The sequence below is a fragment of the Plasmodium gaboni genome, chromosome 7 (assembly GCF_001602025.1).
Source record: "Plasmodium gaboni strain SY75 chromosome 7, whole genome shotgun sequence".
NCBI classification, from domain to species: domain Eukaryota; phylum Apicomplexa; class Aconoidasida; order Haemosporida; family Plasmodiidae; genus Plasmodium; species Plasmodium gaboni.
Genome location: NC_031487.1, coordinates 370,761 through 388,897, shown reverse-complemented (window position 1 = coordinate 388,897; position 18,137 = coordinate 370,761). Strand labels below are relative to the sequence as shown.

Below are 18,137 nucleotides of genomic sequence, written 5' to 3'. Positions count from 1 at the left end.
AAGAAAATAAAGAGCATTTATTGTATACATCAACTAATGATTATATTAATAGAATTAACGATGAAAATTATAATATGATTAGTACAAACACACATGATGGTAATGATATAACATTTCTTGAACATCTTGCATCTACAAATATTCCTCCTAATGATCTTACAACGCAAAATAATGGTTCTCAAACAAAATACTTACGCACAAATGTATCTATAAATATACATTTTGATGAAAATAATAATAATAATGTGTTAACCAATAATGTAACACATGAAGAGGATCATTTGGAAAATATGTACAATTTTCGATGATATGGAAAATAATTATCATAAGAAATATGAAACAAATAATAATAATTTAATTGGCGATGAAAACCATTATATGAATTTAAAAAGGATTGTTTGTAGATAATATATTAATAATAAATTAAAAGGAAAATATCGCCAAATGTAATATATCGAATATATGATATATATATATATATATATATACATAACAATTTATTTATTTATTTTTATTATAATTTTTTTTGGTATGTTAAATTTTTTTTTTTTTCGCATAATTAAAAAAAAAAAAAAAAATTAATTTTATAGGGAAATAAATATATATAATATTAATTCATAGATTTTATGTTATAATACATTATATTATAAATATATAGATATATTATATAGTACAATATAAAAGAAAAAAATTATAAAAAAGGAAATTTTAATCTAATAATATTTGTAGAAAAATGTATGATATATTTTTTTCTATAATAAGAACTCAAAACAAATTATTAACATCGGTTAAAATATTATTTTTATATATGTGTATACTATCAAAATATATTATCATAATAAGTATAATTTAACAGTGTCTTAATTACTATTCTTATTATTTTGTTGTTTTACCTGGTAGTCGAATATTAAATTTTATCATATTCTAACATATTTTTAATACATAAATAAAAAAGTACTTAACATAATGAATTGTTAACATTTGTTTTTATGTTTTTGTTTATTTTATTAGCATATCATAACATAATGTTATATCTACGTTTGTACAATTTTATTCATATTAATTTAAATTTATATATGGAATGATAGCTTTTTACCTACCTTTTGCAAATAACACAATCATCTCCAATACACCTTAAATGTACTTATATATATATATATATATATATATATATATATATATATATTTTTTGTCCATATAAAGGTTTATACCTTTTACTATTAAAACATTATTATGGATAAAATGTTATATTGTCCTTGATTTAAAAAATATATATATATCAGAAGATAATAAATTACTGTTTATATTTTGTTAACGTATTACACAAATCAACATATTTATATTTTAATTTTATTAAATAAAAAAAAAACAAATAATTTTTATGACAATTTATTTATTTTATTAAATTAATTATTTGCTTTGTATAACATATGTGTTTTAACAAAAATTATAATTTCGTAATTTTTGTTTTATTTGTTTGAAATATATATAAATTATAGAAAATATAAAATAATATAAAGATAAATTTATATAAATTAAAAATATATTTAATGTATTATAATATTTATATATTATTTTTTTATAAAAAAAAATTTCGCCACCCCCCTCCGGGTAACTCAGTAGCTCGGTCTGCAACTTTTCTTATGAAATTCTCGGCACGCGGAGTCGAACCAACGCTCTCAAAAGGAAATCTACATACCTAACGCCTGGGCTACTGGGGCAGCTTAATAATAATAGTAGCATAAAAGTAATATTAAAATGACATATTCGTAGAAAAAATATATATATATATATATATATATATATGTATGTATTATGTGCATACATAAATTGTATTGTACAGTAAAATATAATTACATTTTTTTAAAAAATATAAATAATAATTTGTTAATTTAATTAAAATAATTAAAAATATATACATTTTTTTATTTATTTAAATATTAAGTATGCCAATGTTTCTTAATATATATAATATATATACCTATATTTTTTTATTTTTTATTATAAATATGCTGTTCTTTTATAATATATTATAATTAATTAATTTACATATTTAAAAATATATTATATTTATTTTATTCCAGTATATTTTTTTTTTATTATTATTTTGAATATTACATATATTATTTTTTTATAAAAGTAAATATAATGTGTAGACATATATTATAATAAAATTATGCTTAAACTCAGTAGACATAATATAGTCATTAAAATTTAATTATAAAGAATGCTATCATTTATTGTAATACGTCAATTTATTACATTTTATATTTTTATTATGAAAAAAAAAAAAAAATTAAAATATTACACATATTTATGGATTCTTTAACACATACTTTGTTAATATGGGTACAAATAAATTTTCATTTTTATTTATTTTTTTTTATATTATTTTTAAAATGTTATTTTTATACAAAATATAATCAATTATTAAGTATATATATTATATTAACATTTTTTATTTTATAATAAATTTAATTTTTTCATAGATATATAATTTATAATTATTCATTTTATGTTTTGTTTCTATGAAAGGTAAAAAATGATACACTGAAGTTTTCTTTAAAATATTTGAAAAAATAAAGATGAATGAATAAATAACATAAAATGAAAGAAACAAATAAAATGTCAAAAATAAATATGTACATATATATAATAGAATGAATGATAAAAAAAAATTAATAATAATAATAATAATAATAATAATAAATGGATAATTTCACATTCATGTTGTAATGACATATTTGTACTTAATATAATTATATATATATATTAATGTATGTGTCAATTTTTTCATCATGTGAATTTCACTTTATTCATTTTATTTTCTCATAATTGATAATTTTACTCTCTTTTTAAATTATCCTTTTTGGAGATAGGTCTCGATAAACTTTCTCTTCTTGATCCTACCGATTTTATTTTTCTTTTTCCAATTGGTGATTGTACTTCTTTTAGGTTTGTGTTTTTGTTTTTCATTGAAGTTGTAGTTTTTTTTTTTTTTTTTAAAATTGGTTTATCAATAATTTGATAGAATTTTTTATTTGCATTTTCATTTAATGATGTATGTTCTTTACATGATCTTCTAGGTTGTTTTCTTGTTGGACTTTCATTACTTAGATATGATTTTGTTTTAACACTTCTTCGTCTTTTATTTTGTTCACTTGGTAAGTTTGAACCTTCACTTTGTTCATTTATTTTATCTAAAGATTGACAAATATCTTTTGTTGAATATTTATTTGTAGATATATCATAACATGTATCTTTAATATAAGTATGATCTTTTCCTTTATTTTTATTAAATATATATGTTTTATCCATATTATCATCTACATTTTGTATTTGGTTTTTTTTCTCTTCTAAATATTTTTTTACGATTTCATCATGAGCATCAATTTGTTCTATATCATTGTTCTCATTTTGAATATCATTATAATCATTATTATCTCTTTTGTGTTTTTTGCTTAACATGTCTTCATCATATATTTCATCATATCCTCTCTTTACACATACCCTATCAGTATCTATATGTGATGAAATAAATGCACAGTGAGACGAACCTCCTGCAAATGACACAATTTTTATTAAATTTTGATGCAATAATTCAGAATCATTTTTATTATATTTTGAAATCATTTTTTTTACAAATTTAATAAAATCAATTTCTGAGGGTTCATTTTTTTCAATGACAGCTAAGGAGGTGTCTTCATCAAATTCGTTACCTCCTGTACCCCATCCAAATAATTTTCCATTATCTGTCAAAACTAAACAATGATCAGTACCACATGTAATATTTTTTATAATATAATTATTTTTTTTAAAAAAATCTAATTCTAAAGGATAATATGCATCATCATCACATTCCATACCTAATATTTCTCTATTACCCCATATATATAAATCATTATTATTTAATAAACAGACTGTAAAACTTTGTCCACCACATAATTGATTAATTTTTTTTTGTGATAATTCTTCAATCCTTTCAAATTTTTTAATTATATTATCTTTTGAAGAAACTCCACAAGATCCATATGCATTTCTACCAATACCATATACATCTAAAGAGTCTTCCAACTGAACATATGTATTATTTCCTCCACAATAAATATTTTCAAATTTATTTTCAAATCCAAAATATGTATAATGATAACAATTGGGATATACATATTTTATTCTTTGTTCTTCTGAATCTTCTTGTTCATAAAAATTATTACACACTTGACAAGAATCGCTATTCCCCATGGTAAAAATATATTCACGACTTTCATCAAGACAAATTAAATGATCTTCACCAGATATTATATTAATTATTTTTATATCTTCATCTTTTCGATCATTTGAGTTATTTGAATCATCACATGTATGATTTTCATAAGAATCTTGACTTTTTAATATTCCCCCATTATTATTATTATTATTATTATTACTATTATTGTTGTTATAACTAAATTGTATTTCTATAAATTCAAACGATTTTGTTAATAATTCGTTTTTTTCTCCAAATGATGGTAACCCTAATACTCCACAATAATCTCGAAATCCTCCAGTAATATATACCTTACCATTTTCTAACAAAATGGCTGTATGGTTATCACCACATGTAATCTTTTTTATTTTTGAAGGAAACGTAAAATTAATTAAAGTAGGAGAATGTTCTAAATCTTTTATTCCACTTGAATATGTTTTTCTTCCTAATACACCCATATCATTACAACCAAAAGAATATAATTTATCATCTGTTGTTTTTATAATTGTATGCATAGACCCACATATTACTTCATCAATATCATTTGGTAAATTAGGAATAGCTGTTGGATTTACCTGAACATAGTCAGTACAATATTCTGGGGGTAATTGACCACATTCTCCTGACCCAAAAATAAAAAGCGTATTTTTCAATTTTTTCATTTTAAATAAATTTGTTTTTATATTTACAACAAAATGAAGAAGAAAAGAAAAAAAAAGAAAAAGAATGTCCCCTGATATGTAAATAAATAAATATATATATTTTATATGTAAAAATAAATATTATATATTTTTATATCCTTTAAATTATAAACATATGTTATATACATAAAAGGAGAAAACTAAATATATGTGGAAATTTTCTGTAAAAGTTTATATTAATAATTTTTCTACGAATATTATATATATATATATATATACTTTTTTTTTTTTTTCATTATACGTTTATCATTTTAATTAATATAAATTAGGATTTATATTTATGTACATATTTGGGAAACTATATATAAAATAAAAGGTCCCCAAAATATATTTCTTCTATATGAATATTAGTACAAATAAATAAAAAAAAAAAAATTCATAAATATATATATATGTATATATATAATTAAAATAAATTAATAAATATTACTTTATATATATATATTTTTTTTAATGTCAAGTTAATATTTATATAATAATAATTTTGATCACATAAATCATTATACATACTAATATATATATATACATATAATATATTAAAATATAATTGTGAAAAAAAATTACCCTCATTAAAGAATTGGAAAAAAAAAAATATATATATATATATATATATATATATGATTTTTTAATTAAAAAAAAAAATAAAAAGGAAATTATATATATATATGTATGTATATTATATAATAGTGTATATATTTTTTAATACTATAAGCTCAATGTAAAATGTGCTTTATTATGTTATATATAAATAAATATATATATATATATATATATATATATATATATAATAAATATTACTCAAAGAAAAAAAATACATATTATATGTATACAGGGAAATTATAAATTTATTAATCAAGTACAAAATAAATTTTTATATTTAATGTGTCCTCATTTAAAAGGATCATATTATATGAATTTCCTTTTATTAATTTAATACAAGAATATAAGTTTATGTAAAAAAGTTACTAAAAAAAAAAAAAAAAAAAAAATTTTATATTAAAATATGAAAGTTTGTATATAATAAAAAATATAAATATATTTATATTTTTTGTTATTGGAAAAGAGTGAACTGTATAACTTTTATTATGAAATAAAAGTTTTATTATTATATTTTTTTTTAATATGCTAACATAATGGAAATCACATAAGAGTTATATTTGTATTTCTTATTATTACTAAATTACAATAAATAAATACATATATATATATATATATATATATATATATATATATATACAATTAAAAAAAAATCGATTAAAGATATAAAACACCTTATAAGTTTATTTCCAGAAAATTTTAGATTGTAAATAGAGTTTATATAAATAGAAAGTAGGAAGTAGACTTATCATTTATAATATATTGTTACAACATTATTTTCTACTACAAAATATTGTAATAATTGTTATTGTTGTGAAAATTAATAAACAGTAGATGGTTATAAAAGAATATAAATAGTTTCTCATGATAAAAAATGTTTATAATAATGAAATAGGTATATATAAATATATATATATAAGCGTATGCATGTACATATATATCTTTGTAATTTCCAACTGTTCTTTTTCACATCATTAAAAATGTATAAGTTAATAACATTGTTTTGTTTTTATAACAATATTTATTTGGACAAATATATATATATCATTTTAAATATTAATAGAGGGAGAATAAATTCGTATGATAATTTTTCTTTTCTTTCTTTCTTTCTTTCTTTCTTTCTTTTTTTTTATTTTTGGATTTATTAACTTACATCTAAATCTTATAAAACCTTATTATCAAAAAAATAAAATGATATATTAAGTGCTGTTTGTGCATTATTTACAAAATATATTTTTATAATAAAGAATTTATGTTGATAATATTGATAAATATAAATAAATTAAAATACCTAAATAAATATATATACATATATATATATATATATATATATTAATGAGAAAAATATTTCAATTTATTTTAATATATTCACGTTTTCTATATCATTGTACATATTCATGTGTAAATAAGATCTTTTAAAAATATATATAAAATAAATATTCATACTGTTATGTATATATTTCCTTCCTTTTTCAATAATATGTTTCTTGGATAAATATATATGATTTATTATATAAAGTTCATGTTTATGAAAGTATTTATTTTTTTATATATAGAAAAAATTTCATATAATAATAAAAAAAAAAAAATAAAAATAAAAATATTAAAATATATATATATATTTTTTTTTTTTTTTTTATTATTATATTAACACATAATATATAGGTGTATATTTTGATTTTTTAAAAAAAAGGCACACTTATATATTATCATATATATATTAAAATTATGTATATATATATATTAATTTTCCCCTTAATAAAATATATTTTAATATATATATATTTATTTATTTATCTATCTATTATTGTTATGTATAATTAGTTCATTTTCTTTTATTCTTTTCATTTTCGTTTTTTTTTTTTTTTTTTATAATTTCATTTTTCATAATGAGCAGAAGTGTAAGTTTGAGTTTAAGTTCAAACGAGAAATCTTCTTCAAGTTTTTTCTCGACAAAAGGGTCAAATAAAAATATCGAAGATAATGAAAATGGAAAGAAGAGATTACCAAGTTATGACACAAAGAATTTGAAGAATAAATCGAAAGGTAAAAAAATTGAAAAAGATAAATATTCGGAAGATGATGATAATAATAAAAGTAATAATGTAGTACAAGAAAATGTATCAAAAGAAAAAAATTGGGATAATAATAATAATAATAATAATTATCAAATAAATAAGAAAAAGAAAAGAAAAGACTATCATTCTTCATCTAGTATTAGTATGATGAGTTTATCATCTTTTAGTAAAGATAGTGATAGTGAACACAAAGAAATGAAAAGAAAAAATAAAGATAATAAGAAAAAAAAAGAAAGCTCTAACTATAAAAGAAAAAAGGAAGATAAGTATAACAAACGTGATTGTTATCAATATGATAAGTATGATAGTGATAATTATAATGACAATTCTCATACCTATAGTAACCATTCCAGTGATAGAAAAAAAAGAAAAAAATATCATGAAGAAAAACATAAGGAAAAGAAAAAAAAAAAAAAAAATGATATTTCCTCTAGTATCAGTTATTATGATAATTATAAAGACGAAAAAAAAAAAAAAGAAGATCGAAACATATTAAAAAGCAATAAAGATAAAAGAAAAAAAAAATACAACAGATCAAGTAGTGTTTCTTTTTCTAGCTATTATGAAGATATAAGCGATAATAGCAATGAAAGTGACACCATAGAAAATAGAAAAAATAAAGATAAAAATAAAAAAATTAATAAAATAAAACAGGATAAAGAAGGAAAATATTATACATCAAAACATTCAGAAAAAGAAAAAGATTATTCTCGAAAAAAAAAAAAAAGAAAAGGAGACACGAAAGATTCATTATATTCAATAAGTTTAAGTTCATATGAAGATTTTAAGAGAAAAAAACACAAAACGAAAAAGGACAAGCATAAGAATAATGGAAAGGACAGTGATTATTATGAGGAAGAGGATCATATAAAGGAACACACGGGAGAATTATTAAAAGAAAAGAAGAAAAAAAACAAAGAAAAAAAAAGAACATGGAAAAATGAAAAACATGAGGACACAAGTAAAGATTTCTTTTGTAATAAGGAAAAAACACATTCTTTAGAAAGGGGAGAAGATGTAAAGAATAGTTATTTTAGTAGGGAAATATCCGAAGATTTCTTCGCTTCCAATAGTAGAAATAGAAGTAAAATACGTTCTAGTGATTCTTATTATAAAATAAAGAAACATGAATGTAAGGATAGGAAAAAAAGAAAATATGATGAAGAAAAATTATCATTAATAACAAAGAAAAAGAGGAAAAGACGAGATAATGATTATACTGATGACAATTATGTTAGTGATAATACTTATAGTAGTATGTATCGTAATAAAAATTATATGATTAATCGTAATAATGATCGTGTAAATAATCGAACACATAACCATACAACCTATAGAAATAATGATCATATAAATTATCATCGACGTAGTTCTTATAAGGAAGATGTTTCCAATAAATATTATGATAAGAAGGATTTAGAAAAAGAAAAGTATATTAAAAGATTCAATGAAAATGAAAAATATAGAAATAATGATTTTATGTCGAAATATGATATTAATAAAAAAAGAAAAAGTTCTCCTAATTATGATATATCATCTAAATATAGTAATTATAAACGTTCGTCATATATAAATAATATATCTATTAATACAAACAGTCGTTATTCTAACCTTAACATGAATGGAATTGATAAGATGGGAATAATAAATAGAGAAAAAACATGTCCTTTTCTTCTTCGCTTGTTTTATAAAGTAGATAAAGAGTATAATGTTGATGATATGGATGTGTTGACTAAAGATAATAATAGTAATGAATTACAAATATATGCATGGATAGATATCACTATGAGAGAAATTGTTACACTTGTAAAAGATTTCTATAAAGATAGTAGACAAAGAAATGCTCAATGGGTTTTTAAAGTTTTTTCATATGAAAAAAAAAAATTAACATTCTTATCAAAGGTACATAGTACAATATATAATTATAAAGAAGATAATAAAACCTTACTATCTTTGAATTATGAAATTGGTGATATTATATTATTATCAATTATGTTGGACAAAAAATGATATCAAACGGATAATATGTGTAACATATAGATATATGTATAAGTTTAAATGTGTGCATATTTATATATGTATATGTTTCCTCCTTTTTTTAATTCATATATAATCTTTCCATTTGGTCAATTTAAGGTTGTCCGAATTTTTTTTTTTTTTTTCTTGTTCAAATATATATATATATATATATATATATATATATATTATAATTAAACAAAAAAGAGAATGTTAAAATATTTTTAAAAATGGTTTTTGTTTTTTTCATATACAATTTTTATAAATTTTTTTTTTCTTTTTTTTTTTTAAAGTTAAATGAAACAAATGTTTGAGTAAATAAAAATATGAAAACACAAAAAAAATATAAAAAAATAATAAAAATAATAAAATAAATAATAAAGGAATATTTATATATACACATAAAAGCGTAAAATTAAAAGGTTTTGTAGATATGCATATGTAATATAATATTTCGATATATATAAGTTGTTTGAAGTATATATATATATATATATATATATATATATATATGAAGACAAGAGAAAAAAAATAAAACAAAAAATTGATTGATATATATAGTAGTTCTTCTTCCTTATAAGTTTGTTCCTATGTAACTATATGTAGTTATTATATTACAAGGATGGAATAAACACTCATCTATATATATATTATATATATGTTTGGTTCGTTTATATGCTGAGATGTATTTACTTATTCATTTAAATTGAATATTTGGATATTTTCCATATAAGTGAGTCCATGGATCATTAACTGCTTCTCTTATATTAGAGTTTACTTCCATTGTATATTTATTAAAATTATGAAAACTCTTTTTTTTTTTATTTAATCTTTTATTATTATAATTATTATAGTTATTATTCATTGGTATCATATTCGGATAATTTATATTAGGGTTATATGCTGTAGTAGCAAAAGGGTACTGAGGTATAATTGGATAAAAATATGGTTGATTTGTAACCGCTTGGGTATTTTGTGCATTGACATAATTATTTACATCTTGATAGGATGTTGATAAAAATCTTTTTTTGTCATTAAATTTGTTATTATAACTCATTTTTAATAATTTTTTCTTTCAAAATATTATTTTATTCAAATAATTTTTTTTTTTTTATATACACTTCAAAAAAAAAATACGCAAATATTAGAAAATGTAAACAAAGGATCATTACATATATATAATATATAATATTTCATTTGTGAATTATCTTTTTATCTTTATTTTGTTGTATTTGTGAGCAAAAAGAAATTAATATTAAAAAAAAAAAAAAAAAAAAAAAAAAAAATTACATAAAATAAAATAAAAAAGAAGTTTATATTTATAAATATAGAAAAAAATAAAATTAATCATAAAGAATAAATAAATATATATATATTATCAATATGTTTATGAATTTCTTTTATAAATATTATATATATATATATATATATATATATATATATTAATATATATATAATGGTAATGTTCATATAAGTTGTTGATATTTAAAAATAAACGAAGTATTTTTTTAACATATATATAATATATATTTTTTTTTTTGCCTGATGTAGGATGGTTTATTAAAAAAATTATAGAAAAAAGTAAAATTAATTTAGTATGTTTATTTTTAACATATGACGAATAAATTAAAAAAAAAAAAATAATAATATAATAAAATATATAATATGTTATATATATAATATATATAATTTATATATTTTTTCATATTTAAGGAGTTTTAAAAAAAAAAATTATAAATGTATGATTATATTTTAACATAATTGTTCTTAATTTTTATCAACTAAAAAAAAAAAATAAATAAATAAATAAAATAAGTTTTTAATTTATAAAACACACAAAAAAAACAAAAAAAAAAAACATACATATATTATATATGTATATTTTTTTATTTTTATTGGCTGTTCATGAATGTATATATTATGGTACGAATAAAAAATTAATAAACAGATTAAGATAAAAATGTTATATATATATATAAATATATAAATAAATATATATATATATATATTTGTACGGGGAGTCCCCTTTTGTTTAACCTTTTACATTTTGCTTATCAACACCTGCTTTACGTCATCATGCTGAATTGAAAGGATGTCGATTAAATCCGAATGAATATGTTTTTTTGGAAATTTTTTAAAAGAGTTTTTTGAAACGTATGGAATAATTTTTAAAATAAGATTTGTGGCATCATTTTTTATAGTACTTCCATATTTTGAATATTGAAGTATTAAAGACAAGCTGGTAATAATACATATTAATGTATTTTCATTAATTGAATGTATTAATAAAAATTTTTGAATATCTATTTCTTTTAAGTCATTATTATCTTGTTGATTTTTGTTTTGTATATAATCATGTGTATGTTTTAAAAAAATATATATTCTATTTATCATAGCTAATTTGAGTAGACACAAGGATTCATTTAATTTTATATTAATATTTTTCATAATATTTTGTAATAAGAAAACACATGATCTTAATGGTACAATATTATTTTGAACAAAGAAAAGTAAATATTGAGAAAATGTTGATATTATTTTATTTTCTTCATTAAGTATTGGTAATATACCAATTGATAATTTATTAAAATGATGACCATTAATTAGTATTTTATGATTATGTTTTTCATTTTGTAAAATTTCAATAATTTTTTTATATGTATGAAAAATATAATTATCATTTGTTTTTATATATAAATTTGATAAAGACATTAGAATATCTAATAAATTATTTATATCTAAATCTTCATTTTTATTTGATATTAATTTATTTATATATTCATATACAAATTTAATTTTACGATGATTTTTACTAATATTAAAATAACTTATATTTAATAAAATATCACATATATATTTTATCTTCTCATTATGTTTATGATTATATGTTGTATCATATTTATCTATATATATATCTTTTGATGGTGATATATATATATAATCTTTATTCATATTTATATCATAATTCTTATCATTTCTTATACATATATCATCTTTCATATTATTATCATTTATAATTGTCTCTTCCATATCTACCATATGATTTGAAAGTGTTTCATTATTTGTATTATCACTTTGTAAATAATTTTTTTCTTTTAATATTTCTTTATCAATATAATTTGTTATATATTGTACGCACATGGAAAAAAACAAATTCATATTATTCTTTAAATTATTTAAATGAGAAAATTGTTTCATGTTTTCTACAAATCCATATAAACCATATGTAATACTTCTAAGTTCTTTTATATTTAATTGATACACACGTTCATTTAATAGTTGAAGAAATAAATTACTTCCTTCGATATATTCTACATTATTTTTTTCATTCATTTGTATATTTTTTTCGTGGTCACTTTTGTCTATTTGGTTATTACTAAAAGGATTTACATTATTTACATTATTTATATTATTTATATTATTTATATTTTGTACATTTTGTACATTTTGTATATCTTTCATATTTTCTAGGTTAGTATTAAATAAATTGGTAACTCCATGATATTCATTATAATCAATATTGTGCTTAATATTTTCTTTTTGATCATTTTTATTCTTTTCAAATTTTAGAGCATGACACTTTCTCAAAAACCTGATGAAATGTTTAGTATCAAAATTTATAATATTTTTTAATACAATTTCACAAATATGCGTATAAATAAAAATGTCTTTTATTTCTAGCCACTTAAGGATACAAACTGAAGCTATTGCATTATTTGTATTTATTTCATTTATTTTATTTAAAAATATTAATTTACAATTATTTTTGAAGTTTTTTAAATCGACATCTTTGGTATTATTATATGAAGAAAAGTCTTCATACTTTTTTATATTATCATAAATAGGGTTCATCCATTTTTGTGATAAAACATTGTTATTTTTATTTTCATTTATATGAATATTATTATGTTGATTGTCTATATTTTGTATATTATTTTTATGTATTAAATGATTTGTTTGTTTTATATTATCACCTTCTATTTTATTAATATAAGTTAAATTATTATCACGATGATAAGTATCATCCATATTTTGTCTTATAATATTATCATTATTATTAATGTTGATGTCACTTTGTATCGTTTCGGGTTTATTCAAGTAATTATTTAAATTTAGAGGTATATTATTTTCCTCCTCTTTTATCATATTAATATATACAGGCACATTTTGAAAAAAACTATTAATATTATTCATATTTAAAATTTGATTTTTTAAATAGTTTACAATTTTATTATTCATCAAAACAATTGATTCATCATAGGTTAATTTTTTCAAAGTACAATCCTTTTTTATTTTAATAGAACTATTACAAATATCATGCAAAATATTTATATTTAATTTATATAATGATTTTGATAAAAGAAATTTATTTATCATTTTAATAATTTCTAATGGGTAATCATTTATAGTATAAGAACAACATTTTAAAAAGGTAATTAACTGAATATTATTTAATTTTATTATATTATCACATATATATGAATACATCTTACAAATATGTTCTCCTTTAATTAATGAGTGTGAAAAAGATGATTTATTTTGTTCATATACCTTTTCTAATACTTTTAAAATTTGATCAATACTTATATTTTTATAAATATAACTTAAATGTATAAGTATAGATACATATATATTTTTATTTTCATAAAAATTATATTTTAAAACAAAATTAACAAATTCTTGATCTTTCATTAAATAAATATTAAAATAATAAAAATCATTTATTTTGAGAAAATCTTTTTCCATTACATTAGATGTTTTTTTTTTTTCTACATTATCATTATTATTTATCATATTTAATAACTTATCACTATTTACACATTTTAATTTAGTTGTATAATTATAACTTCCTCCTCTCCATTTATTAAAATGTAACAAGAAAAGAAGCTTATCTTTTTTTTTTTCGCATTTACTTATAACTACATGGTTGTTTAATTTAAGAATATACAAGAGTAGTTTTTTATTAAGTTTTATCATTTTTTTTTTTAATATATTTAAAGATTAAGGACAGAAATCTTACATAAATTCAAATAATATAATTTTATCTTCTTTATATGTTTTTAAATAACATATATAATATAATTATATCTATGTTTACATAACACATAAAATAATAGTAATAACAGCAATAATTGTTTTTTATAAGTTTTTTTTAAAAATAAAATACTTAAATAAAAATTATATATATTATATATATGTAAATATATATTATATATATATTTTTTTTTTCTATAATTATTTTTATATGTACAACATAAATCATATATATTAAAATGTACAGGTTAATAATATATAATCCTTAAATATATATATATATATATTATAAAATAATATATATATTATTCATATATATATAATATATAACCATGCATAATTTTTTTCATACATATATATAATATATGCACTGAATATATATTTTTCATATGTTAGTATTTTTTATATTTTGTATACTTAAAAAAAATATATCTTTTTTATTATAATATTAATATATATATGTATATAAATATTTTGTATGAATAAATATTTTTTTTTTTTTTTTTTTTTTTGGTTCTTAAATCTTTTAGAAAGCGTACATTTAAAAAATAAATATATGCAATGAAATTTATATTTATATATAAATATATTGTATTCATTTTTTTATATTATTAATTATATATATATTTTTAAAGTCTTAATTTTTTATTTATTTATTATTTTTTTTTTTTTTTTTTTTTAAATATATTCTTCCGTTCTTTTTCTTTTTTCTTTTTTCATTTTTTCTTTTTTATTTATATTTATTTTTATATATTATTATATATTCATATTCCATTGTATATAAAATAATAACGAATGAACCTACGATTATTTTATTATTTTTTGGCTAATTTTTTTTTTTTTATACATTATTCATAATTTTTATTATTTGATTTTATAATATATATATATATCTTTATATATAAAATAATATGTATACAGGTATATAAAATAATATAATTAGAATTCATATTAATATTCATAAAAAATATTAAATAATTATATATATATTATATATATGTATGTAAATATAAATACTACCAACATAATATATATATTGAAATATAATCCAAAATATATATAATATATATATAATATCTATATTTTTATATATATTATATAATTTTATTCTTTTTTTTCTTCTTCCTTTTTTTTTTTTTTTTTTTTTTTTATTTGTATTATTTAATAAATAAGAATAGAAATATATAATCATATAATTATTGTTATTTAGGTAATATTATATGTATTTATATTAAGGAATATATATGTATTTATGTAGGACATTCCATTATTACATGCTATATAATAGGATATGATTTTTAGTTTTTGTAATGTTTATATAATATATATATATATATATGAAGTTATCATAAAAGTAATATTGTATGTATTTAATTTGATATATATTTATTTTAATAATTTTAATAACCTTTATTTTATAAATAAGGAATTAAATAAAACAACAGTCTTTTTTAGCAACATCATATTTTAAGTAAATACAAATATATTTTCTCACGTTTTTATATTATAAGTATATAATATATATAATATATATAATATATATATGTAATTTTTTTCTTCGTCTATTTTTTTTTTTTTTTTTCTTTGGAACCATTTTTAGTTATTTAATTTTTTGATATATATTTTTTTTTGTTTTTTTTTTTTTCTTTTCACGTTATATATATATACATATATTTATTTATTTATTTACATATGTATATATTTTATTTGTTATAATCTATATATTTGTTATATTTTACTTTTTCTTTTTTTTTTTTTTTTTATATTTTTGTTATATTGCATACATTTTGTTATTTTTTATTTATATAAATATAAAAATGAAAGATTACAAAAATAGTGACAGTAACAGTTGTGGTTATAATCCTAGGAATATGAATAAATATGATAAAAATTATGTTGGAAATAATAATACTACAGATACGAATACTAGTGACAATAATACTAATGATAATAATTTGAGTGATAGTAATACAAGTGACAATAATACGAGTGACGTGAATTTAAGTTCTAATAATATAAATAATATAAATAAAGCAAAAGGGTACAACATAATAGATAATAATAATAATAATAATATATTATTGGGGAATAAAATGAATTGTAAATATGTAAGTTATGAATGTGAACATATATTATTTTTATCATCTTTTCAATTATCATTTTCATTTATATTTTCTATGTATTGCCAATTTTATTATTTATCAATAATAAATATGGGTTTATTTGTAACCTCTATATTACATTGGAGAAAACCAGAACTAGGGTTAAGAAGAAATATTGACATAGCTATGATGTTGTGTAGTATAATAATTCACATAATATATTCGTTTTATATAAATTCATTATGTGTATTCATTTGTTTTTTTACATCTGTACTTCTAGCTAGCCTTTATTTTATAGGGAAAAAATTTAGTTACAATTCATACAGTACTTTATATCATTTGTTTATACATACTATTGGTAATTTATCAGCCATTACCATATATTATATTTCAAAAAAAAAATATATCAATAATTCATAAAATAAAATATATGCAAATAATAGAACAATAATCCGAAAAAATACATATATGTATATAAAGGTTATGAAGGTAATAAAACATATTAAAAATTATAGTAAATATTAATGGATATAAGAAAATATTACACAAAATAGAAATATACATATATATATTATACATATGTATATATATATATATATATATATATGTGTATATCCTAATATAATATTATACCTTTATATATGTCACCCACCTGATATATATATATATATATATTATATTTTAACTTGTTTTTATTTTTTTGTTACGTTCATTAATAACACTTCATTATTATTATGTAAAAATAATAATATTAATACATATTTATATTTATTTATAGTTTTTGAAATATTTTCATTTTTTTTTTTTTTTTTTTGAAAACTTCAAATCTGGTAGTATTCAAAATTATATTTAAACTATAATAAATTACACAGCAAATAAAAGGATAAAAAAAGTTAATAATTCAATCTTAATATTGAACCAAGTTATTTTCTTAATTTTGTATCCCCTAAAATTAAGAGAACAAAAATAAAAGGTATAATATAAATATATATATATATATATATATATAATATTATAACATGTTAAAAAAAAAAATAAAAAAAAAAAAATGTTTTTTAATTGAACTGTGCCTCTTATTTTTATATATTATATTATTTGATATATTGTTAGTTTTTTTTTTTTTTTCTTTATAATATAATGAGGAAGCAAAAAGTGTTAATTTAAAATACTTATAATTTATATTATGAAATAAATACAATAAAATTTTATTAGATATTTATAATAATACATATAATAAATATCTCCATTAATATATATATATTATATATTGTGTATAGATTTTCGGGTAAAAAAAAAAAAATTTTCTCAAGCTTAAAATAAAAAATTAAAATTGATATTACTCATTCATTTTTATAATATATTA

The 18,137-nt window shown here is 17.4% G+C and overlaps 5 protein-coding genes and 1 non-coding gene across 6 annotated transcripts; 2 read left to right on the top strand and 4 right to left on the bottom strand.

Annotated features, from left to right (window-relative positions):
- Positions 1 to 1,589: 1,589 nt before the first annotated feature.
- On the bottom strand, positions 1,590 to 1,726 carry PGSY75_0711600. Its single transcript, XR_001974519.1, has one exon. It is a non-coding gene; the product is annotated as an RNA of unknown function RUF6-1 (non-coding RNA).
- A 1,118-nt stretch (positions 1,727 to 2,844) lies between these two features.
- On the bottom strand, positions 2,845 to 4,908 carry PGSY75_0711500 (putative regulator of chromosome condensation; the record flags this gene model as incomplete). The annotated part of the gene is made up of 1 exon (XM_018784977.1): positions 2,845 to 4,908. One exon carries the CDS (start codon positions 4,906 to 4,908, stop codon positions 2,845 to 2,847), a length of 2,064 nt encoding a protein of 687 aa, XP_018642478.1.
- Positions 4,909 to 7,433: 2,525 nt separating this feature from the next.
- Positions 7,434 to 9,632, top strand: PGSY75_0711400 (sin3 associated polypeptide p18-like protein; the record flags this gene model as incomplete). The annotated part of the gene is made up of 1 exon (XM_018784976.1): positions 7,434 to 9,632. The coding sequence occupies one exon, from the start codon at positions 7,434 to 7,436 to the stop codon at positions 9,630 to 9,632; it is 2,199 nt and encodes a 732-aa protein (XP_018642477.1).
- A 703-nt stretch (positions 9,633 to 10,335) lies between these two features.
- On the bottom strand, positions 10,336 to 10,695 carry PGSY75_0711300 (hypothetical protein; the record flags this gene model as incomplete). The annotated part of the gene is made up of 1 exon (XM_018784975.1): positions 10,336 to 10,695. One exon carries the CDS (start codon positions 10,693 to 10,695, stop codon positions 10,336 to 10,338), a length of 360 nt encoding a protein of 119 aa, XP_018642476.1.
- Positions 10,696 to 11,678: 983 nt separating this feature from the next.
- On the bottom strand, positions 11,679 to 14,615 carry PGSY75_0711200 (hypothetical protein; the record flags this gene model as incomplete). The annotated part of the gene is made up of 1 exon (XM_018784974.1): positions 11,679 to 14,615. One exon carries the CDS (start codon positions 14,613 to 14,615, stop codon positions 11,679 to 11,681), a length of 2,937 nt encoding a protein of 978 aa, XP_018642475.1.
- Positions 14,616 to 16,489: 1,874 nt separating this feature from the next.
- PGSY75_0711100 (putative membrane protein) lies at positions 16,490 to 17,194 on the top strand (the record flags this gene model as incomplete). The annotated part of the gene is made up of 1 exon (XM_018784973.1): positions 16,490 to 17,194. One exon carries the CDS (start codon positions 16,490 to 16,492, stop codon positions 17,192 to 17,194), a length of 705 nt encoding a protein of 234 aa, XP_018642474.1.
- Positions 17,195 to 18,137: the final 943 nt, after the last annotated feature.